Genomic DNA, 25,659 nt, shown 5'->3' on the forward strand with positions numbered 1-25,659 from the left:
AGAGGAACCGGAAGCGACCATTTTCTGCAAACGTTTTGAACCAAAATCGGGCAAAATCAAAACATCATAATGTGAAATAACTGATGTATAATTTTTTCATGCATTGTTTGGACACTGTTTCGCTTAAACACCAGATTCTTCTGTTAATCTTTCGTCCGAAGTAATCTCCAGCAATGGTAAGTGAAGATTATCTCATCATTTTCTGCATCTCCTACACACCGCATTGTCCATCTTCACAAAGCGGGATGAAACGTTTACATGTTTACAGTAGGCTGCATTATTCTACATCGCAAAACCTAATAATAGTCGTAAATTCCAGTCTTAATGATTTTACGTTCGACATCTAAATCTATATTAATTAATATATTCATTCATGTATTTTGTTACATGATATGTTAGTTTGTATTAGACAGATTCGGCCAAAAATACAAAAGGAGACTTATCTTAAATACTTGAGTATTTCTTAACAAAAAAAAAAGATTTGTTTCTTACGTTCTCAACAGTGAACATTAAATATTTTGGCAACTTAAGTTTACAATTCAAATTAAGATCAATACCATGTACAAAACTATTAATAACTCGGAGCTAGTAGGATATCTTGGATGTACATGTCCTGACCAAAATAACTACCGTCAAACGCTTCTAGGGCCATCTATGACTTTTCGACAATTGTGTTTTGTGCTTATTTTGCTAGGTTAGTATAACAGAACATAGTTTTATTTTTCGCCCGAAGCAAATAAATACTTAGGGTCAGAACAACAGATGTTTCACCTATCCGAGTCTGGGATTGCTCAAACAGCCTGGCAAACCTGCCGCTCCGAATTCTACCCTTCACCAACTTCTGTTTTTTTTCTATCGCCTTACGACATAGATGTGATTTAAATCTGTCCACTCTAGAACAGTCAAGCATTTCTACTTATCTGTTTGTTGTTTGATAGAGCTGGGAATTGCGTGGACTCTCAAGATATAATATTATGTCAATACTAAGGTTCTGATTCATATGTATTGCGATTGCCACTATTTTTACAATTACGTTGGTGTTGGGATTTGATTCTGTAGTTTTATTGCAATTTGTTATTCCACTCATAGCTCACAATGTCTGCTGCACAGGGGACAAGACCGAAAAATAGTTCAGTGGATAACAAATTGCCGTGGATGTAAAAGTGCTGAAAACAAATTGATTACATTTTTAAAAAGATGGAGAATACATTTCAGCAATAAAATCAGTTGTGTTTTGTTATGATACAGCACAACCTATTTCCAAACAGATTCAATATTTAGTCTAAAATGTAACTGTCAATACTTCCCCACCTGGAAGAGGCAGTAAAGTCCAGATCTGAATCTTATACAAAGCTTTTGAAGAGCACTAAACCAGCAGTTGGTGGATGACATCTTTACTCATGTGAAGAGTCTGCTGCTGAAAAGTTGACTTAATTGCCATTAGAAAGATCAGCAAAGTCATTGATGGTGACAAGAAGCATTTGTTGGCAATTATCTTGGCTAAAGGATGTGTACTTCTGAGTAATAGGTCCAGGGTGTCATTTTTGTTTTTCTGAATTCAAAAACATATTTCAACAGTGTTAAAAATCCATGTCTGGGTTTGCAAAGGTTGAATACCTTTTAGTTAATACTATTTTATTATCTAAAGCACATTTATTCTCTGGTCATTGTGGACAGGAACAGAATGGATCTAATGTAAGCTACAACAATTTACGAGGCAAACACACATTTCACACTTTACTATCCTAGTAGGGACCCCAAACATTATTCCCATAGTACCCTTAACCCCCAAAAAACCCTAATCCTAACCCTAACCCTAATCCTAACCTTAACCCTAATCCTAACCTTAACCCTAATCCTAACCCTAATCCTAACCATAACCCTAATCCTAACCTTAATCCTAACCCTCAACAATCGGTCCCTATGTTTATCCCAACCTAACCCCAGTTGTAACTTTTGTCATACGTGAGCTGATGGTAGCCTTTTTCCCAATGAACCCAGTGCATGTCTGCACAAGTCCACCTTTCCCTTTGCTTTCAAGTCCACCTTTTCACTATCATTCCAGGGATATTTTGGTTTTGCGGCAGTTACTTAATCTTTATTCACACATGAATATTTTGGCTGCTCCTCTCCCCCAGGCCCAAGACAGCCATAGTGAGGTGTCGGACCTGAGCCCAGCCCCTGGTCCCGTCCGCGGCCCGGGTCCCTGCCCCGTAGGAACCCAGAAGGACGGGGAGACGGGTCCTGTCTACTGTGTCTGTCGCAGACCTGACATTAACTGTTTCATGATGTAGGCTGACTGTTCTGTCATTGTAACTTCCTGTATGTCTCTCTGACAACATTCCCCCCTCTCTGTCTGTGTCTATCTGATGTTAGCTTTGTCTCAGTCTGTCTGTCTCGCTGTCTGTATCTGTCTGATGTTAGCTGTGTCTCAGTCTGTCTGTCTCGCTGTCTGTATCTGTCTGATGTTAGCTGTGTCTCAGTCTGTCTGTCTCGCTGTCTGTATCTGTCTGATGTTAGCTGTGTCTCAGTCTGTCTGTCTCTCTGTCTGTATCTATCTGATGTTAGCTTTGTCTCAGTCTGTCTGTCTCTCTGTCTGTATCTATCTGATGTTAGCTGTGTCTCAGTTTGTCTGTATCTATCTGATGTTAGCTGTGTCTCAGTCTGTCTGTATATATCTGATGTTAGCTTTGTCTCAGTCTGTCTGTCTGTCTCTCTGTCTGTATCTATCTGATGTTAGCTGTGTCTCAGTCTGTCTGTCTCTCTGTCTGTATCTATCTGATGTTAGCTGTGTCTCAGTCTGTCTGTCTCTCTGTCTGTATCTATCTGATGTTAGCTGTGTCTCTGTCTGTCAGTATCTAATGTTTGCTCTGTCTGTCTCTGTCTGTCAGTATCTCATGTTAGCTCTGTCTGTCTCTGTTTGTTAGTATCTAATGTTTGCTCTGTCTGTCTCTGTCTGTCAGTATCTAATGTCTGTCTCTGTCAGTATCTAATGTTAGCTCTGTCTGTCTGTCTCTGTCTGTCAGTATCTCATGTTAGCTCTGTCTGTCTCTGTCTGTCTGTCTCTGTCTGTCAGTATCTCATGTTAGCTCTGTCTGTCTCTGTCAGTATCTAATGTCTGTCTCTGTCAGTATCTCATGTTAGCTCTGTCTGTCTCTGTCTGTCAGTATCTACTGTCTGTCTCTGTCAGTATCTCATGTTAGCTCTGTCTGTCTCTGTCTGTCAGTATCTAATGTCTGTCTCTGTCAGTATCTCATGTTAGCTCTGTCTGTCTCTGTCTGTCAGTATCTAATGTCTGTCTCTGTCAGTATCTAATGTTAGCTCTGTCTGTCTGTCTCTGTCTGTCAGTATCTCATGTTAGCTCTGTCTGTCTCTGTCTGTCTGTCTCTGTCTGTCAGTATCTCATGTTAGCTCTGTCTGTCTCTGTCAGTATCTAATGTCTGTCTCTGTCAGTATCTCATGTTAGCTCTGTCTGTCTGTCTCTGTCTGTCAGTATCTAATGTCTGTCTCTGTCAGTATCTAATGCCTGTCTCTGTCTGTCTCTGTCTGTCAGTATCTAATGTCTGTCTCTGTCTGTCAGTATCTAATGTCTGTCTCTGTCTGTCAGTATCTCATGTTAGCTCTGTCTGTCTCTGTCTGTCAGTATCTAATGTCTGTCTCTGTCAGTATCTAATGTTAGCTCTGTCTGTCTCTGTCTGTCAGTATCTAATGCCTGTCTCTGTCTGTCTCTGTCTGTCAGTATCTAATGTCTGTCTCTGTCTGTCAGTATCTAATGTCTGTCTCTGTCTGTCAGTATCTAATGTCTGTCTCTGTCTGTCTCTGCAGTGGTTGTGATTGCTGTACTGAATGGTACCATGGAGACTGCATCGGCATATCAGAGAAGGCAGCCAAGGCCATCCGGGTGTGGTACTGCGACAAGTGTCGAGGTAGGTCTGTATTCTGCCTGACAACCAATCAGTGTGTCGATGTAGGTCTGTATTCTGCCTGACAACCAATCAGTGTGTCGATGTAGGTCTGTATTCTGCCTGACAACCAATCAGTGTGTCGACGTAGGTCTGTATTCTGCCTGACAACCAATCAGTGTGTCGACGTAGGTCTGTATTCTGCCTGACAACCAATCAGTGTGTCGACGTAGGTCTGTATTCTGCCTGACAACCAATCAGTGTGTCGACGTAGGTCTGTATTCTGCCTGACAACCAATCAGTGTGTCGACATAGGTCTGTATTCTGCCTGACAACCAATCAGTGTGTCGACGTAGGTCTGTATTCTGCCTGACAACCAATTGGGGAGGCGACGTTAGTCTAAATTCTGCCTGACAACCAATCAGTGGGTCGGTAGGTCTGTATTCTGCGTGAAAACCAATCAGTGTGTCGGTAGGTCTGTATTCTGCGTGAAAACCAATCGGTCCGTAAAGGTAGGTCTGTATTCTGTGTGATAACCAGTCAGTGCGTCAAGGTAGGTCTGTATTCTGTGTGATAACCTGTCAGTGCGTAAAGGTAGATCTGTATTTTGCATGACAACCAATCAATTGATGCCCTGGGACAGGAGGACAGAAAGAGGAGAGAAATGGAAAAAGACATGAAAACAAAAACGTTGCACTCCTTTTGTGGTCTCAAACCAAAAGGCCAATTAGTGAGCCCTTTTTATGTAAATGGTCAACCTTGAACTTGAAACCGGAAACTGCGTGTATGTGGATGTTTTATGATTCTTTAATGATGGAAATCATCTGACCACTGTTGTGTGTGTGTGTGTGTGTGTGTGTGTTATCCATCTGACCACTGTGTTGTGTGTGTTATCCAGCCAAAGACGGGAGTCTGGAGATTAAGTATCGTCCCAAGAAGACGAAGGAACCCAAGGTTAAACTGGAGAACGAGACAGAGAACATGGAGAAGCAGAACCCTGATACTCCAGATCTGAAGATAGAACGGCGTCGGGGTTCTCGAGTTAGTCGCATCTAATGCTGTACTTTCATCATCCTCATTACAGAATCATCCAGTGCTGTACTTTCATCATCCTCATTACAGAATCATCCAGTGCTGTACATTCATCTCTTTCATTACAGAATCATCCAATACTGTACATTCTTCTCTTTCATTTCAGAATCATCCAATAATTTACTTTCATCTCTTTCATTATGGAATCATCCAATACCTTAATTACATATTTTTCATTACCGAATCATCCAATACTGTACTTTCACCATCCTCGTTACAGAATCATCTAATACTGTACAATCACCATCCTCATTACAGAATCACCCAAAACTCAATATTGTGCTTTTCTCTTTCATTACAGAATCATTCAATACCTTAATTACATATTTTTCATTACAGAATCATCCAATACTGTACTTCCATCCCCTTTGTAACGGAGTTAAATGTGTGCATAAATCATCCACTTTTATTTAAAACATTTAAATGTCTCACACATCTGTGATTAGTACTGTACTTTAACTTACCTCTCTAATACTGTATCTCTCTTGGTGTGTATCTCTCCTATAATTTTCCTTTCTCTTTCCTATTCCTCCACACCCATAAAGTCCTGTTTTTGAGAACACTGCCACTAAGACTAGAAGTCAGAAATGTACACCAATAAAAGCCTTCAGCACCAACAACGTTAGGAGAGGCTTTGTTGTCGGTGTTGGTGGTAACAGTGATTGGTTCCTGACAGGTGATTGGTGTGTGGTAACCGTGTGGTAACTGTGTGGTAACCGTGTGGTAACCATGTGTCTGTAGGTGAAGCGTTCAGCTCGAATGTGTGGAGAGTGTGAGCCCTGCCGCAGGACGGAGGACTGTGCCCAGTGCGACTTCTGTAAAGACATGAAGAAGTTCGGAGGGCCCAATAAAATCCGACAGAAATGCAGACTCAGGCAGTGTGATGTTCGCGCCCGGGTGAGTCTGACACACAGAGACATGCAGCACACATGGTCCTGGACTGTTACGCCACGTGACCACGTTTTGAAAACACACACATGATCCCGGGCCTGTTACGCCACGTGACCACGTTTTGAAAACACACACATGATCCTGGACTGTTACGCCACGTGACCACGTTTTGAAAACACACACATGATCCTGGACTGTTACGCCACGTGACCACGTTTTGAAAACGCACACATGATCCTGGACTGTTACGCCACGTGACCACGTTTTGAAAACGCACACATGATCCTGGACTGTTACGCCACGTGACCACGTTTTGAAAACACACACATGATCCTGGACTGTTACGCCACGTGACCACGTTTTGAAAACACACACATGATCCTGGACTGTTACGCCACGTGACCACGTTCTGAAAACACACACATGATCCTGGACTGTTACGCCACGTGACCACGTTTTGAAAACACACACATGATCCTGGACTGTTACGCCACGTGACCACGTTCTGAAAACACACACATGATCCTGGACTGTTACGCCACGTGACCACGTTCTGAAAACACACACATGATCCCGGCCTGTTACGCCACGTGACCACATTTTGGAAAACACAAATCACCAGCAGGCTTGGCTGCGCCATGCATTATATTCCTGAATATTCAAATACATATTTTGCTGTTCAACCTGGAATTTTAATTTAGGCGCTGAGGTAAATGTCTGTGTGTGAACCATTTCGGAGCAGTGATAGAATGTAATGTGTGTTTGTTTATATAGATTTGCATTGTTTGATAATGGACATAAAGGATGACGCTGAGGCATTAACTGTGGATGATGTTCTGTGTCCTACAGTCAGATTTACTTCCTGGTCCGGTCCACTCTGGTCCAATGGGGTCTGAGGTGAACCGAAGACTCGTAAGTGTAACTGGGAGTCTTATTGGGGATTGGGTCACTGGGGTTAAAGTGCATTAAACCGTTAAAGACACATTTTGTTAGTAGAAAGCAAACAGCTGCTTGTACATTTTGAAAACACTGTTGCTGGCATCAAATGAATGAGTCCCTCTGGGCTGGCGTGTCTGGTAAAACCTCAGAGGTGTGACCGTGGGTTTGACATCTCTGTGTAGAAAACGCTGGGGGTGAAGGATGAGGAGTTGACCCCATCGGGACGCGGGGGCCGGGCGAGTCTGAAGAGGGGGGAGCATCTGTCTGATGACTACAGCGAGAACGAACTGGAGCTATACCAACACTACAGGGCTGGATACCAGGATGACATGGTCCGGTTAAACACAGACACACACACACACACTGACAGACACGCGCAGACACACACTCAGCTCTAGTTTTGTAACGCTGGAGCTGCCTCCCACTACTCAAACAGGAGATTGATTATGATTGATTGAATTAATATGATTGATTGATCGATTATGATTGACTATGATTGAATATTATTGATTCATTGTCTATGATTGACCATGATTGATTGAATGAATATGATTGATTATGATTGAATATGATTGAATATGATTGATTGATTGATTGTTTATGATTGATTGATTGTCTTCTGCCGTGTCTACGCAGCCATGGCACAGTGATGAAGATGAGGAGGGGACCTTTGACCCCGTGCAGCGGAAGAGAGCCGTCAAGGTCAAACATGTCAAGAGGCGAGAGAAGAGATCGGAGAAGAAAGAGAAGGTTTTATTATTTTATTATTTGATAATGTTTATAATTATTACACAATATTCTGGGACCTCTTTTGCCTTGACTGTACCACTTTTATAACCAGTGGCCAGAAATCCTGGAATGCATCTTTTAAAAAATGGCTTCCTGTGTCGTCCCTGCTTCTCCTGCAGAAAGAGAAGGAGGGGAAGGAGGTGCGTCGTCACAAGCAGAAGCAGAAGCACCGTGAGCGAGGGAGGTGCAGCGAGAGAGGGGCTGGGGCCGAGGTCCGGGTGGACGGGGCCGGGCCGGGGGCCATGAAACAGTGTTTGGGCCCCGGTTGTGTCGAGGTTGCCAGGTCTGGCTCCAAATACTGCTCCGAAGACTGCGGCATGAAGCTGGCGGCCAAGTGAGAATGATTAAACACGCACACAGGCACACTACGCACGTACCGATCACACACCTTTACCCAACACAATACCAAAGTCCCAGAGACTCCCAAAGGCCTTTTTGGGGGTGTACAAATGTAGCCCTTCCATAGTCTTGGAAACCCGGAAACGAGTCGTTTGGATGCTAATCTGCTTGTCCGTCCACCTGTCTCCCTCAAACCTCCCTGTCGCGCTCCTGCGTCTTTCTGCGGTCATCCAGTCGTATCTATGAGATCCTGCCTCAGCGGATCCAGCAGTGGCAGCAGTCCCCGTGTGTGGCGGAGGAGCAGGGCAAGAAGCTCTTGGAGCGCATCCGGAGGGACCAGCAGTCAGCCCGGCTGAGACTCACTGACATGGAGAAACGCTTCCACGAGCTGGAGGGGATCATCGCCAAGGCCAAGCAACAGGGGGTGCAACAGGATGAGGAGGTGAGGCGCGTACACGGGGATGGAAACTCTAGAGCATTAGTGTATATTCACATAAGAAGTGTATGTTCTACAGCAAGCAAAAAGGTCTTAAACATACTTAAATGTCTTGCTACCTATGTGGAACGTCCACAAAACTCCCCACTGCTGCTACTCTTCAGAAAAACATTGGTTGATTTGTTTCTGTCTGTCCTTCAGGTGAATGAGGGAGAGGGTTGATTTGTTTTTGTCTGTCTGTCTGTCCTTCAGGTGAATGAGGGAGAGGGTTGATTTGTTTTTGTCTGTCTGTCTGTCCTTCAGGTGAATGAGGGAGAGGGTTGATTTGTTTTTGTCTGTCTGTCTGTCCTTCAGGTGAATGAGGGAGAGGGTTGATTTGTTTTTGTCTGTCTGTCCTTCAGGTGAATGAGGGAGAGGGTTGATTTGTTTCTGTCTGTCTGTCCTTCAGGTGAATGAGGGAGAGGGTTGATTAGTTTCTGTCTGTCTTTCCTGCAGGTGAATGAGGGAGAGGGTTGATTTGTTTTTGTCCGTCTGTCTGTCCTTCAGGTGAATGAGGGAGAGGGTGACGCTGACACGGACCTTCAGATATTCTGTGTGTCCTGCAGTCACCCCATCAACCCCAAGGTGGCGCTACGGCACATGGAGCGATGCTACGCTAAGGTCAGTGAGAAGACAAAAAACTGAAAAAAGGTGCCTTAACCGGGTTCCTTCATCATCAAAGGGATGACAGATCTTTACACACTGACAGCACCATTGTATTATTTGTGTGGAATGTTTTGTAATCCTGTTTTGTCCTGTCCTTGGTTTCACTGACCAGTACGAGAGCCAGACCTCCTTTGGATCCATGTATCCCACACGCATCGATGGGTAAGGGGAAATCATTCTCTCACGTCTCTGTTTAATAAAGGCTATTTAATAAAGTAATAAAAGATGTTTGAAAAACATGTTGTTCATAATGCTGCTGAGAGACCATGAGAAAAATAGTTTTTTGATCAGTCGTGGAATTAAAAGTGCTGACAAGCTAAAGGATAAAACATGATTGGCGCAGGTACATTCTATTACCACCAGCTATTGAAATATGGACTCTATTTTGTCTCTTTGTAGTGCAACCAGACTGTTCTGTGATGTCTACAACCCCCAGAGTAAAACATACTGCAAGAGACTACAGGTGCTTTGTCCAGAACACTCTAGGGACCCTAAGGTTGGTTTGTAACCCATCATAACCCATCATAACATGCTAAAAGCAGTCATAACAACCATCAGAGTAAAACATACTGCAAGAAGCTGCTTTTGCCACCATGCCCTCTCCTTAACCAGGTGTCACCCTCCAGGTGTCTTTAGATGAGGTGTGTGGCTGCCCCCTCGTGAGGGACGTCTTCGAGCCCACAGGGGAGTACTGCAGGGTTTCCAAGAGGAAGTGCAACAAACACTACTGCTGGGAGAAACTGAGGAGAGCGGAGGTGGACCTGGAGAGGGTCCGAGTGGTTAGTATAATATTACCACTACAACTACTGCTACCTCCGAAAGATCATCTGCCGTTAATCCAGTTTCCAGTTTTTTGTTAATTCAGTTTCCAGTCTTTGTTGCAAAAGGTCAAAAATTATACAACAAACAATGTCAGTTAATCTTAAATAGATCTTTGCTTAAATAGATCCAACTTCTAGGGGCCTTCAATATATTATTGTCTTCTATAGGACTGTGAAGTGTTTTAATGATGTATAGGCCTGTGACGTGTTTTAGTGATCTTCTATAGGACAGTGAAGTGTTTGTGATCTTCTATTGGACTGTATAATAGTATATGAATTTTATTCCAGTGGTGTATATTCGTTCTATTCCACTACTGTATATTCGTTCTATTCCACTAGTGTATATTCGTTCTATTCCACTAGTGTATATTCGTTCTATTCCACTAGTGTATATTTTTTTTATTCCACTAGTGTATATTTGTTAAATTCCACTAGTGTATATTCGTTCTATTCCATTTGTCTATATTCCTTCTAATCCAGTAGTGCATATTCATTTTATTCCAGTGGTGTATATTCGTTCTAATCCAGTGGTGAATATTCATTTTATTCCAGTGGTGTATATTCATTTTATTCCAGTGGTGTATATTCATTTTATTCCAGTGGTGTATATTCATTCTATTTCAGTAGTGTATATTCGTTCTATTTCAGTAGTGTATATTCGTTCTATTCCACTAGTGTATATTCGTTCTATTCCACTAGTGTATATTCGTTCTATTCCACTAGTGTATATTCGTTCTATTCCACTAGTGTATATTCGTTCTATTCCACTAGTGTATATTTGTTTTATTCCACTAGTGTATATTTGTTTTATTCCACTAGTGTATATTTGTTCTAATCCAGTGGTGTATATTCGTTCTATTCCAATGGTGTATATTCATTTTATTCCATTAGTGTATATTAATTATATTCCAGTGGTGTATATTCATTCTATTCCAGTAATCTCTGTTCTGTCTCCAGTGGTACAAGCTGGACGAGCTGTTTGAGCAGGAGAGGAATGTGCGCACAGCTATGACCAACAGAGCCGGCCTCCTGGCCCTCATGCTTCACCAGACCATCCAGCACGACCCCGTCACCACCGACCTCCGCACTGCCAAGGACAGGTAGGCCGTGGTGACCCAACGACCGGGTCAACCCAGTGACCTCAACTGAAAGATGGAACCGACCTGTTACCAAGGCAACCCCCTGTACCCACGACCCTGTCTTATCACCAGCGGTGACCGGTGCCTATCCAGCCCCTCCTCTTTCCTCTGTGACCCACAAGCCGATAGCCGTCGCCCCGGTCGAAGAGACTCTTAATATATTAGTAGGAGAATAAAGGATCCTGTTCTCATACTGAACCTACTTCTGCAGAAAACGCACAGGAGAATTTTCACAGCAGCTAGCTCAGACTTTTTTTTATTTAATTTTTTTTTTAAAGCCCTTTCTGAATGAGCTGCTGTTCTCACAAAAATATTTTTTTTTAAACGATGTTATCTTTGAAATGTATTACGCACAACTACGAAACAAGTACATTTACTTTACTTTAATCTCTTTAGTCACATTGACTTGTGGATGAATTCCACTGCAGTGTAAACTTCATTTTTAGGACCGCATTTGTTTTCACATTTGCTGGAGTTTCCCAAACTGAGAATCTCTCTCAGACTTTCCGGGTTCATTGTGCACATTATACATAACAAAATATAATAGAGGAAACATTTACAGGCGGTTGTCTAATTGCAAAAATAGTTCACATGTTGAAATGTGTACTACAATTGGCAGTCAGTACATAACGAGTGTTTCCCAGTGTAACTTATCTCTTAAATAACAATCTTTTTGTTAAACAGCTCTGAGATTTAACCATGGTCCTATAAAGTTTCGGACAATGACCGTAGCTATGAGATGCTATTGGGAAACCGGGGCCTGGTTTTCACTGTATTTAAAAAAATATATGTTTTTAAGGATGTGGTTCGGATTTTAACCCAACATTAGTTGGTTTGTTGTTCTGAAGCCATTAAAAGAGACTTCTGGAGCACACTGCAGCTTTAACACTACATACGCCAGTATTATCAGAATGATCCATTCATATGAGGGAAGCCACCTGTTGGGGGGACAGTGGTACTGGATTACAGTATTGGCATCTTTCATGGGAATACCCTGAATATGTTTTTTTCAAAAGGGACTGAATATGAGGACTGGGGGAAGTTAACCCCTTGGATGCTGATTCTGCGGCGGTTTTGCAGTTAACGTTTCTGATTGGTGGAGGGACGTCCTAGAGCTCTACCCAAGGGAAGGATTATCCTGGATCAAGAAAGACTGAGAGAAGGTCTAGAGAAGCTCTGCCTGGGAAATAAGTCATAGATGAAGAACGGAGAAATGTCATATGGCTGGGCCAAACTGGCTGCTCAGAGGTGTCCTCCAGGGTTGGGCTCAATGAAGTTTTAATTCCAATCCATTCAGGTTTCCACAATTATACTAATTTACATTTCTAAAATGCATTTCATTGGTTAGGTGTTGTGTGGTAATTACAAAGTGTGTGTAGAAAGATGCAACAATTGCCTGCCATTGCACTTATGCACTGAGCATCCTTGTGTCTATGAACAGTTGGACAAGCTGACATCAGAGCTAAAAACAAAACATGGGCAAAGTGTTTTAATAATCTTTTTTTCTAAATTGTGCATTATTAAAGTAAAGAGAACCATTTCACATCTCAGGTAGACTGCAAAGACCAGCATTGACTAATATTTGCAATCTTCTTGTAATTATCACGGGTCTCCTGATCACCATGGTCAGGTCTGTAGTGAACCACAGATACTTTTTTTTCTGAAGGTTTTTAATTGACTTAAATGAACCCAGGACACCCTGGAAAACATTAATAGTTGTTGCTGAGTGGACTGCCATGGCAAAGTAAAACATTCACTTAAATTTCAATTTTAAGTTATTCTGACATTATTCAAAGTCATTGTCTTGCAAAGAAACAATGTATATAGTTGGAGAGCTTCCATTGGTTATGGAAGCATGTTGCCTAGGAATTTATAACTTAATATGAAGTGGAGTTTATAGTTGTGTGATACCATGCACCTAATTACCTTCATAATTATTTGAAAGTCATAATATTTCTAAATACACTGTTTCTGTCATAATTTCCGACAATAAAGAAAAGTAGACAAGAAAAATCCACTATTTTGAAAGAAACCAGAAACATGTACATTGTCAGTCAAAAGTTTGGACACACCCATTCAAGTGAATGGGCACGTGTGTCCAAACCTTTGACCGATCGTGTATGTGAGCATTTGAACATTTACATTGCCTGGGTTTGATTAAACTTGCGGCCAACAGAAAACTGCCGAATGGGAAAAACTAACGTTTGGTTCCCTGTTTGACATGAGACCAATTTAAATGGAGTCAAACCAACCCTGCTACACCTGTCATGTCCAATACTGTACCCTAATAAAACATGTTGCAGGGCGCAGGTCAAAGGTTGTCCCAACAGGTCATCTGCAGTACCCCGTTGTACACACCCGGGCCAGATCCTTATCAAATTACAGCATAGTAACTAACACAATGTGGTTGGTGTCAGCAGCTGACATTAACTCCGTAAGTACAGGTTAGGTTAGCAAAAAGTGTTTTATGACGTTAATTAGTCTAGCAATCAGCTACCTACATTTATTTAGTCATCACCCCTTCCCCCATTGATTTTTGTCACTCATGTTTATTTCTGCCTATGGCCAGAATCTGTAATATTTCTCTCTGCCTATGGCCAGATAGTGTGGAATTCGTTTGGGTAAGCCACTGCGGCCCCTCGTAAAAATAAAATGCTGTCCTTCACAAACAGGGACGTTGCCCATTCCGTATAAAGGGACAAAAATGTGCCATTTGGTTGCAAATCAAAGCCGCAAAAGTACCAGTATTTATCCTACACTGTATGTTCTTACTAACCGTTGAGGGTGGTTCGGAGTGCATTCTGGGATCTTAAGCACACCAAATTTGTATGACGTTACGAATTGGATTCGTAACATCATGCAAATGTTAAAATGTTCCGTTTTGTTGTCATAACATGTAACGCTAAAATGGCTGATGTAGTACCGGGTTGGAGGAGGAAGTACACAAAAAACGCTCACGAGCACCCCTCACTACTGCTGGCACTTTACTGAGTGCGTCTTTGTCTAAAATCATTTTCCAACAGCGTTCACTTATTATGTATCTGCCAAAGTCAACATTGCATGTATTTTGTCTTTTTAAGTGTAGCAATGAACTTCGAGTTAAAGTACTGTATGTGTTAGGCTACAATAAAACATGCCAACTTTCTTATATTGAGACATCTCCTGTTTATTCTTGGTTGGGTATAGAAACGTTTTTTGTTGTAGCTTAACTTTTCTTAAGAACACAACTGTTCGTGTTCTCTGCTTTTTTGTTCCGTCATTGTTGGCGTCCTTCAGTTGAAATTTTGTTTTTGGCAAAAAAACTTGGATTTATATAATCGCGTTCATTTATATCGAATTAACAATGAAATCACAAAAACATAGATCGTGTTTGTATAGACTAGGTCCCATTGTTTTTTTTAAGAGTAGAATCGATAAGGAGATAGGTCCCTTCCCCCACTCATCGACTATTCACGCGAGCCTGCATTATCCCCCAACATTCACGGCGACCCTCAATCCAAGGGATTGCGGTAAAGGATATTGGATTCATGGAAGGGAAAATAAAATATTAGGTGTGATCAGTGTTAGTAAGTATTTTCACATTTAACAGACATAGCCTAACATTTAGCGATAATGTGATCTCCATTAATTGTGTCACAAAATCGCTCACGTTAGTGAAAGTACCCTGTTGATCTAATCATGCTGCACTTTTACTAGAACTCGGCCACGTTTTAATGGGTCACCTTTCAAACTGAAAGGATAGAGAGGTTAGCCTATATTTGAGTAAGCCGAGTGAGTGACATTCTCTTGTATGTGGAGTTGAACTGCCCGACACTTTTTAGAATATTTAATTATTGTCGCGATCGCCGTCCCTTCCCGCTCGTTCTGCACATGCTCAGTTCAATCCATTACGTCCTAAGGAACGAGAACGAGAAAAACGGACGATCGAACGTGATTTCGGCAGCGATGGAAGAAGGCTGTGAGTATTTCAACAATTTTTTTTGTTACTTTGCATGAGGCAGTATGTTTATATTGGTTGCAACGTTACAGACCAGTGAGAAATGTTGGCGCTACATCGCTGACATGAAATAACGTTTCATATTAACAAGGAATGATGAAACGAGAAAATAAACTGTAGCGCCAGCGATTCTCCTGCAATGAGCATTTTTTCAGTAGTAGCGTCGAAGGGAAAACAGCGAGTCGTGCAGTCAGGCTGGAAAGAGAGGGAGGGGAAGCGTAGGTGCGGGAGGGGTGGGTCCTAAAAACTAGGACTGTGGTTGGAGTCACCCACGTCCATGGAACGCACTCGCAACCAGAATCATGGCGGATGAAACATGGACGTATTTTGCCACAGTGCTTCCTTCCATGCGCGCCTCTGTTACTGACACCATGCGAAGTTGTTGTTACAGATGTATTGTAATTCGCAGCAGTATGGGGTCACTAGTTAGCAACTTTCTACTACTGTCCAGCAACACTCGGGACTAGCGTTACAACTCTGAGGAGTTTGATGTTGCAGATCCTTTGCGGTGCCACCAACTGGCTGGAGTTCTGTGAAAACGGGGTGCTCCCAGTGTCGCTGCCGTGTTACTAAAAGCGTAATCAGACCTGTACGAGTGTTTGTCGGGCGTTTTTCAAATGTTTCATTGTTTGTTGACAGCGCAATATGAATAAAGTAACTTCTCTGTGTTTCCAGAGTTTTATAAAAAAATATATATTATTTGATAAATTTAGTAAATTCGTTTTTACTCAGAAAACAGGTAATTATTTTAAAAAAGCTGATTTAGTACATTGAAATGGTGTGGTGTATGAAGGTAATTAAATGCATACCATTTGACCTCTGATAGACCAGTTATCATCTTCCTTAGGGCACAGACGCCCTGTAATAAAAAATATATAAACTACCACAAATGTATCCCATAGATATTTCGACAACATTGCTGGTTGTGCTTTTATATGTTAAATAGGTATAAATGGTGAACCGTTGGTGGCCATAGTTGGCTGGGTAAGAGCAAGGTTGCTGAAGCTTCCCAAACAAGGTGCAAAAACCATATCTAGTTCAGCCCTAGACGAAGACACTTCAGTATTATTTCATAATAGAAGCCTTCTGTAAAGTTGTTGCTGTGGTAAACAAACCACTGTGCACAGACGCTGCATGATGGAATTATTTGTGGGGTTTCATGGATTAGTACAACCACCCGATTGATCATGGATGGACAGCCTACTAAAAGTGGAAGAAGGTAGGAGTATGGTCTTTGTTTGCATGAACATACTGTATGTAGGCTCGGCTTGTGGATCCTAATCTGTCCAGGTGGGATTGCAGAACAAAATCTCTTGTCGGTAGGACTGTTACGGTGATTGTAGTTTTTTGTGGTGTTCACGTGTTTAATCGCCACCTTTCTGGAGCAAATCCAACAATTCGGCTCCTCCAAGTAATTGCTTATTTGGCTTAAAACCAAAATGCAACCACAAAGCAATGACAATTACATTTTCCTGCGAATCGTAACATTTCACCCCTCATTCCGCTACACATTATTATAGACTCGTTATTTACAATGGCTCATTCTAAAACTGTTATGTAGGCCTTAGTAAGGTAGCAAAAGATGTTTCAACACTCAGTTGATTAATTCAGTTAAACGTGTTCATTTTATTTCCAAATGTAGGCCTAAATATGCAATGGGACAACAGATATTTATATATATATGCATTTTGATGCACATTATCTAATTAGAAAATATACTGCATATAGTAGTAAATTATCTGCACCTGTAACTTTCCGTATAGCTGTCAAACGCTCTGCTGCGCCCCTGGGCTAGACATCCTAACTGATAAAAACAGTCATAATTCAGAATCAGAGTTTTATTGCCAAGTAAGTTTTACAAAAAACTAGGAACTTGTTTCCTGTTCGCATGGTGTTTGTTGATACGTTTCTGACATTGGTGTAAAACATTTGATTTTGTAATCTTAAATATTGTGCAAAAAGATTGTCATAAAAATAATTACGATCTGGCTCAAGTAATTGCGATCAAGTAATTCTGTAATAATTGCGACAGCTCTACTTGTCTGTTTTTGATAGTCAACGCCATCCGGGTACAGCTCCAAAAAAACATCTTTGTGCAAGACTCTACAGCCAGTGAAGGTAACTGTAAGTAGCAACGTCATTCATTTCACTGCTGCCGTAACCCGGATCAGTAGTTGGGTGCAGCTCTGGGCTGAGAATAACATAGGTGATTAAGTACACTAAGCGCAGTTATTAAAACATATCTTTTCAAAAAAATATATACAAAATGTTCTTTCATTAGATCTTTTGGGATTTTATCACTCCTGGAGTCACAGGTTGAATTCCTATTCACTAAATGAGAGCAAGTCCACTTGCACAATTAATCAGCAGACATGTGACATCATTCAAATAAACCTGGTGGATTGTGACTAGTCTCGGCTCGAACAAGTTTACCGCATTGTAGACTACTGAAACAAAGATGAAGGGTTAAGCAAAATAACTTCACATTGTGTCCTTGAGACTTGTAATAGATTCCATAACGGATTTGCTTTTCCAGAGTTTTTGGGGGATTCCCTTGAGGATTCCCAAACTAAACTTAATATCCTAAGTAAAAAAATGCAAATATAAGTGTTTAGTTTCAATTCACACATGATGCCTGAAGACTTGGACATGAATTTCAACGTCTTTGTTGCTGCCTGGAAATGTTACTTTGGTTTGCAATGGGGTCTATCAATAAAAAAAAACAACAGACCACAGTTCCTATTGGATTCAGAATTCAGGTCTTCATTTTGATTGACAAATTATTTTGCAACCTTAATGTTTTGTTTGGTGGAATGAATGCAATAACGAATATTGGTTAAACCTTTATTTTGTTTTTCGTTTGACATTAAACCCAAAGGCCTTTAATATTTTTGGTCTGTGGGATATTGGTAATGTATTCCGGCTCTGGCCGATTCTAATCCGCTGCATTGAACATTATCCTCTAGTTCTCCTCATGAGTTATTTGGTGCCAGCCGTGCGTTGTTGCTGAAGCATTCCTGTGCAGGCTGGTATTTCTGTTCTGCCGGCAGGCTTTTATCACCATGACAACCCCTGCCCCATGCTAAAAATATTAACTCACCAGCAATCGCCATCAACCTGTGTTGGTGTGGTAATCCGCATGGCTGTATCCCAGCTCCAGACTGATGGTTTTATTGATGGTTTCGGTCCATTGTTCCTTTTTATGAATATCTTTCATGCTCCCAGTAAATTCTTTCTTGGGTTTCTGCTTACATTTGATTTGCGTTTGACTAGCATGTTTGTACTTGCCTAGCTATTATAATAAATATTTTTTTTTGATTAGAGTGTCTAAATTGCTGATTTCCAGATTGAGAATTTCTTCACTGTGTGTTTAATTTCTTCATGTTTTGGGGTCTTTGCAGGGGAACAGAATAGCCTACTATGAATGTGGTGTGTTGCCTATATAGCAAGTTCTGTTTCTGTATTACACATATGGCTAATAATGATTGATGCTAATGGCAACATTTCCCTTAATTTCAGTGTGTTGCAAACATCAGGCGACCCTGAATCACTAAACCCAACCCTAGGCCAAGCTTAACCACCAGAAATGATGGAGTGAATGGTGGGTCTCCGTGTGGACATTCAAATGATTTATGGCTACAGTGGAAAACAGATGAAGACCTGTGTTAGTCGATTACAGAAAATGACTTTTAAACTGTGAGTAGGACCAGCTATATTCAACTGGACCACAAATGGACGTGAAGCGCGCCAAACCGCTAATCCTGCGGAGAGATGCGGTGGAGGGTCGGATGGTTGCGCGCCACATCGCTCTGGAGAAAGACCCGTCCCCGAGCCCCACAGATCAGACTGGGGCTGGTGTAGAGGTGAGGAGTGGGCTCTTATTTCAGATAAATATACAACTGACTCACAGTCACGTCTTGAAAGGAAAGAGAGACCTGCACACTGTTCTTGGCACTAACACACTTTATTCAGCAATGGGGGTATTTCTTCCTATAAAATATCGTGAAAATATTAGTATCGCCCATCAGGCCTTCTGATGGGGCTGTAACATCTATTCTGCTGTACACTATATACTGTTTCTATATAATCATTATATATCTTTTATCAAGATGTGGGTTCTATATTATAGATAGACAATTCCCATGCGTGGCTTACAGGATCGCCTGTTCTCCGCCCCACGTTACTGTCTGAACAGGTCTGCGGTGAGGAGATTGTTATCCAACTGGAGAGCGACATGCTCCCGATCGGCGCTGAGCTCCAGATGGATATGGCATCCAGCAACGGCCTGGGGAGTCAGCCGAGCGCGGCACCGGGGAACCCCGACGGGCCGCCTGGATCCTGGTTTGAGCCTTTGGGCGAGGATGATGTTGCTGGGGAGGTGATCAGGGGAGGTAATAGAGTACCAAGGTATGGATTTTCTCCCTTCCTGGCACTGATTGTACTATTACTACTTTTATTTATTTTTACCCCCAAAAAAAGCACAACTCAGCCTCAGCCAGGTCTAAAGGGTTTTCTTATCCACCCAGCTGCAGAAACAGGGCCCAGGTTATCCCCATACCCGCTGGCTTAGACAAGGACTGTCTTCTTTATCATCCGTCCAGGCGGGCTCCGAGGCGGAAGTGGAGGCGTCCGGTGGACGAGGATGAGGACTGGGATGATTGTTCTGCACTGGGGCCAGGCTGGAAACGCAAGGCGGTCTTCCGGCAGTCGTCCATGCCTGCCCGGAGGAGGTGGGACACTTACTACAGCAGCCCAGACGGCTACCGCGTCCGGAGCAAGGTAACGCCTCGTTAGAACGTAACACCGTCACGGTGACAGAGCTTTGGTGGTTGCAGTATTTGCCGTTAATCTCGTTGTAATCTGGCACCGCTGTTTGGAACTTTTATTCTGTGGTGGAGTTTCCATGAAATCCACAATCTCCCAAGTGATTCCATACATGGAGTTTTGGAATGGCTGTCGTGTTTTCGTCTTGAATCTACGAAACAACAGGGGTGAAGACTTTTGTTTTATTTTACTTTTCATTTAGAACAACTTGCAGATTTCTGTGTTCACTTTCACATTGTGGGCATTCATGTGTTGATCAGTGGCAAAAACACCTGATTTGATTTCATGTCGTAACACAAAATGTGCGTATGTCCAAGGGGCGGAATACTTTTGAAAGCCACTGTATATTGAGGTGTTTTTGCAAGCTAAAACCTCCTAGCCCTTTTGGATGAAGTTTTAAGGTTTTAGAGAGCTATGTGATGGATGTGCTCTACGTCAAATCTCTTTGCAAAAAGTTTTGTGATTATTATTACTTTGTGATTATTAAGGTTGAACTGGCTAAGTACTTCTCTGGTGGGGTGGACCTCACCCATTTTGACTTCAGTTCAGGACTCTTCCTGGATGAGAAGAACGGATTGAAGGTAAAATGCTGTAAAATGATGTTCCCCAGGGGCGTGTTTCTCAGTGCAGTAATTAATACCACTCCTCTCACACTTTCCTCTTACAGTATAATGGGCAAAGTGAACCTTATTATAAATATCTATTTCTCTACTCACCACAGCATTTAAACCATGTGGAAGAAGTTCACTCCTCCAGCACGAGCACCTCCGTGACCGGTACCCCAAGGACAGGCACCCCTGACATAGACCGGAACCACAATCCTAAGCGCACCCCTGGAACACCCCAACAATCCCTCCAGAATCAGGTCAACTTTCTGCACGTCACTCAGTCCCCCACGGTCAGCGTCCACGACATCCTCCTTGCCACCGACAGGCTGTCCCCGTCCGTCCGGCCCCCGTCGCTGAGACGCCGATCTATGGCCATAACCCCTTCCGGAGGAGACGCCGTTGTAGTCCGCCGGTCGTCCCTGTTGCCCCTCAGCCCAGCCAAGAATGACCTCTCTCAGTTAGGACTACAAACGGTCAGCCCAGCCAAGAATGACCTCTCTCAGTTGGGACTACAAACGGTCAGCCCAGCCAAGAATGACCTCTCTCAGTTGGGACTACAAACGGTCAGCCCAGCCAAGAATGACCTCTCTCAGTTGGGACTACAAACGGTCAGCCCAGCCAAGAAGGAGCTCTCTCAGTTGGGACTACAAATCCCAGAGAGGCACAGGAAGGTGGTAGTGGTCCTTAGACCAGACTTGGATTTGGACCCAATCACGTGTCCTCCTCCACGACACTTGGCCCTGGTGAACCAATGGACCCAACAGTTTAATGGATCTAAAATGTCGCTGAATGGACACAAAGAATTGGACATGGAGGAATCGCCTGAGAATCCACAGGGGCCGCCCGTTAAGAGGTCTTATGCTGAAAAGATTCAGCACCTGAAGATGGCCAACCAGGAAGATGGTATGTCATCCATTTCCATCCAGAAATATGAGGGTATTATTAAATAATGTATCACTTATTTAGAGCTCAGACCATTAGTTAAGAAGCGCTGGGAGGAGTGGATGGGTTCAGGTGTCTACCATGTTTTATATGACTGCTAATCGTGCGCCGTTCAAATATATCAATATTTAATGTGAATGTCCATCTAGAAGGTCACGTTACATTTGATTCATCTAAATAGTATGTTGTGCACTCAGTAATACGCCCTGTTTTCCCGAGAATCCCGACCAGTGTCCATGTTTGTGTTTGCGGCGGCGTATGGAGCTCCTGACTACTAGCTTTGTCATGGCGGGGCGTGTCCCGTGTTGTGAGAGCTTTGCTCCGTGGCGTCTGGTCTGTATGTGGACTCGATAGTGTTGCGGTTGATGCTGAACAAGACCATTAATCCACTTGTTCACCGGTTGGTTGAAATCCAGCTTGGAGGACCACGACGGGGAGTCACTGAGTGCGCCAGGCGTACCAGGAAGTGGGTGGTCTTTATGCATGCGTCATCCTTCTCCTTGGTTGAGGTGTTTGTTTTCCTTCTCCAGCTGCGAAGAAGCCGTCTCCAAGTATTGTGTTCAGAAAGGTAAGAGCAACCAGGTGATCCGCCTTTTGAATGATCCGCCTCCACCTGCCTGCCCCGTCTGGCCCTTCAGACTGCATGTCCTGTCTCCCCCTATTCTAGTAGTGTGCCTCTCATAAGGCCTGTTTGCATTCTGTGGTTGGGGTTTTTCATAGTATCCCTCCCTGTTAGGTGAAGTTGCCCCTAGATGCTGATTCTAGGTCAGTTTTATGTTTCCCCCCTCTTTGTTCTGGTTGGTGGAGGGGATGCTGATCTTATATCCGTACCTAGGGGGAACATACACCCACGGAACAAATTTATATTTGTCCTGATGCCCGTTTCTTTTAGTTGCCACAGGGTCTGGTATCTGTTCCAGTCATTTTACTGGCCCCTTGTGGAGAGAAAAGACAAAGGAAAGAACATGTAGTTCCATTGACAGACATTGAGGTATAGTAGAATTTTTTCCAAAGAAACAACTGTTCTCCATAGAGTTGAAGGTGTGACCTACTTCACAGCTTTGCTTGTGACTGAGGTGGGATTTGTTGACAGAGGACATGGCATTAGTGTGGCCCGGTCAGTTCCAATAAGGTAGATAGCACGCCTTAGTGAATATGATGTTCTGTGTGAGATGTAATGTTAAAATTCGAATTTAGTGGGACAGTCCCGGGTTTGTTGTCCATATGGCCCTGATCTCCAACAGTGTGGATTTGTGAATTAAACAAGGCATTACAAGGAGTGGCAAGGATCGTTGTCCAGACAGGTAGCCAGGTTAGAAGTCGTTGCCAATATAAAGAACATGTAATACTAAATGTACTACCATTTCCTTGACAGCTCCTTAGACTAGAGAGTTTCTTTGACTGTTCCATTGTCAGGAGACTTTCCTTGACTATTCCATTGTCAGGAGACTTTCCTTGACTACATCATTGTCAGGAGACTTTCCTTGACTACTCCATTGTCAGGAGACTTTCCTTGACTACACCATTGTCAGGAGACTTTCCTTGACTACTCCATTGTCAGGAGACTTTCCTTGACTACTCCATTGTCAGGAGACTTTCCTTGACTACTCCATTGTCAGGAGACTTTCCTGGACTACTCCATTGTCAGGAGACTTTCCTTGACTACACCATTGTCAGGAGACTTTCCTTGACTACTCCATTGTCAGGAGACTTTCCTGGACTACTCCATTGTCAGGAGACTTTCCTGGACTACTCCATTGTCAGGAGACTTTCCTGGACTACTCCATTGTCGGGAGACTTTCCTGGACTACACCATTGTCGGGAGACTTTCCTTGACTACACCATTGTCGGGAGACTTTCCTTGACTACTCCATAGTAGGGATGAAATGGTTTCACGGTGCACCTCGGTTGTAAAAGCAGATGGTCCTCATACCTTTGCCATTTTGTCATTGCATTATAATGAATTCATGATATTGTTCTGAAATGTTCTATTCCGAGCAAGAAATAATTAACATTCATATTGTAGATATCAGTTCAATTAAGAGTTGGTTATATTTACACAGCATCATATAAACTTCACTGGACTTCAACGAAATGGCAGTGTCGGAACTCTGTTTCAGCCAGTTAAGTGGCTGAAGTTTCGATATTTAAGACTCGAGGCACCATCAATGTTGATGTTGACCCAATGTGCAAAGCAAGTCGGGGGAAAAGTGTCGGCTTCGACAAGGAACACCTCCAACCTGAAGTTCCATCTCCGTGAGCCTCATCCCACAGAATATGCAGTGATCAATGCAAGTGAAAATATTGCATAGGCTAATATATGATAGACTCCCCTTTCGTGAATAACACAGCCAGATACAATACATTAACCAAGTTTTGTAATGTAATGACGCATTCGGTTACTAAGCAGGCTAACGCTACGTTCACCCCTGCAGCAAACCGTTAAGTGCGTTGACAACGCCACCATGTTCATGCGTTAATTTGCTTGAGTGCAGTGTAACTGTGCAGTATGTTGAATACTGCTGATAATTTAAAGGTTTTTACAAAGTGCTGTTGGCCTACAGGCATTGGATGGTACTTGGAAAAACACCAGTCAATAAACGGCGAATTAATTATCTTGTTTATCACAATTAGGGTCTTAAATGTTACGCTACATGTTGTCTTTCAATTGTAATTCAATAAATGTCCCCTAGGTCTCTAGTCTAGAGACTTTGCTTGACTACTTCATAGTCTAGAGACTTTGCTTGACTACTTCATAGTCTAGAGACTTTGCTTGACTACTTCATAGTCTAGAGCTGTTGTGATGTTAGGGTGCCGAAGACAAGCTCAATAGAACAAACTGCGTTTTGATATTTCCGTGTTGATTGTAAGGCCTGGGCAGCACAGACATTGAACCATTTGTACGTGAATAGTTATTGGCTCATACAAAACGTAGCCTAACATTTCTGTTTCCTACTTACTTGTTTTCTCTCACCGCCTGTGTTCTGGCCTGGATCTGGGGTCGCCATCTTGGCTTAACCTTAGGCTGTTGATTTCTGAAATGAAACCTTGATATTATTTCGGACTAATCAATGCATGGGTTAAAGCTTTGCAAAATAACTTCCATGTTTTTTTTTTATCAACCTTTAATACTAACTTCTTACTCGTTACAAACAAGGTTTCTACCTTACTATGTATTTAGGCTTTCAGATTCCTGAAAGTATTTTGGGGAAAATCTGGGTATTTTGGTTAATGTACAGAAAATGTACTGACATTCACAGCCCTAAGTTGTGTAAAATGCCCCCCTGTTCCCCTAGTTAGCACCCTAACCCATGGACCCAAGATGAAGTGGTGTAAATGGGGAATAGGCTGCCATTTGAGCCCTAGCTTAGCAGGCAGTTGTGTGATGTTTGTGCTGGTCTGTCTGTCTTGAGGTAGGAGACGACAAATGGGTTTTAGGGGGAAAACAACTGGAGGTCAAAGAAGAGGAGGTCGACAACAGCAGCACAACTTCACTGTATAACAAGGTAGGATTTATGGCGTTACTCTACAGTACGATATCGTTTATGTAGCACAACTTTACATTTTGATATACGCTTTATAGAACAATTCCACTTTACAATAAATTGTATTCTTCAAAATTCCTTCTGATATGCTTTATAGCGCAGCTCCACCTGTACAATAAGATACAATTTATTTAGCATGTGCCAGAAGAAAAGCACATTATCAAGAATAGGGGATATTCCACCTTAAAGAAGACTGTAATCGAATTGGCATGTTTTTATTTACATTTATTTTTCATCATTCTCATGTCATGAATTTCTTGATATAAAATTCTGTGTGTGTGTGTTTGGGACATTTTAGAAAAATCGTAAAAAGTTTGACAGAGATTGGACGAATGTCACAAGGAGAGCCAGTATTTCGGTGAGTAAGGATGCCAGATGAAATACATGTAAATTCCCATCAGTGCTTTTTGAGAAGAAAAATGCTTGTTGCTGCTCTAAGTTGCTCTGGGAGAGAGTGTCTGCTGAATGCCTAAAAGGCTAAATGTGTGTAATATATAATGTATAGATTAGCTATACTTGCTGTAGACATTCAAAGATCCGGATTGTTCTCTTGTCACCATAGCGAAAAGTCAAGATGAAAGCAACAGTGAAAGATCTGGATGAAGAAGCAGACCAACATCAGAAAGAAGTAGTCCCAGATGAAGAGGAGGAGGAAGAAGAGGAGGAGGAGGATGAGGAGGAGGAGGAGGA

The 25,659-nt window shown here is 42.5% G+C and overlaps 1 protein-coding gene across 2 annotated transcripts; it reads left to right on the plus strand.

Annotated features, from left to right (window-relative positions):
• The first annotated feature begins 13 nt into the window (after positions 1-13).
• Positions 14-14,201, plus strand: cxxc1a (CXXC finger protein 1a). Of its 2 annotated transcripts, XM_029123891.2 has the most exons (16): positions 14-176; positions 1,678-1,695; positions 2,139-2,290; positions 3,826-3,926; positions 4,801-4,943; positions 5,736-5,891; positions 6,735-6,797; positions 7,007-7,156; positions 7,461-7,574; positions 7,733-7,947; positions 8,187-8,394; positions 8,935-9,048; positions 9,206-9,255; positions 9,493-9,589; positions 9,720-9,872; positions 10,872-14,201. In XM_029123891.2, the coding sequence occupies exons 1-16, from the start codon at positions 174-176 to the stop codon at positions 11,016-11,018; spliced, it is 1,884 nt and encodes a 627-aa protein (XP_028979724.1). In that variant the 5' UTR covers positions 14-173; the 3' UTR covers positions 11,019-14,201. The 2 variants fall into 2 exon arrangements, with proteins under 2 accessions (XP_028979724.1, XP_028979725.1); XM_029123892.2 differs by lacking the exon at positions 1,678-1,695.
• Positions 14,202-25,659: the final 11,458 nt, after the last annotated feature.

Source organism: Esox lucius, chromosome 12, assembly GCF_011004845.1.
Source record: "Esox lucius isolate fEsoLuc1 chromosome 12, fEsoLuc1.pri, whole genome shotgun sequence".
NCBI lineage: Eukaryota > Metazoa > Chordata > Actinopteri > Esociformes > Esocidae > Esox > Esox lucius.

Coding starts and splice junctions, on each gene's coding strand:
- cxxc1a (XM_029123891.2), top strand. Junction 2,291..3,825: donor GACATTAACTGTTTCATGAT/GTAGGCTGACTG, acceptor CTGTCTCTGCAG/TGGTTGTGATTGCTGTACTG. Junction 9,049..9,205: donor TGGAGCGATGCTACGCTAAG/GTCAGTGAGAAG, acceptor TTCACTGACCAG/TACGAGAGCCAGACCTCCTT.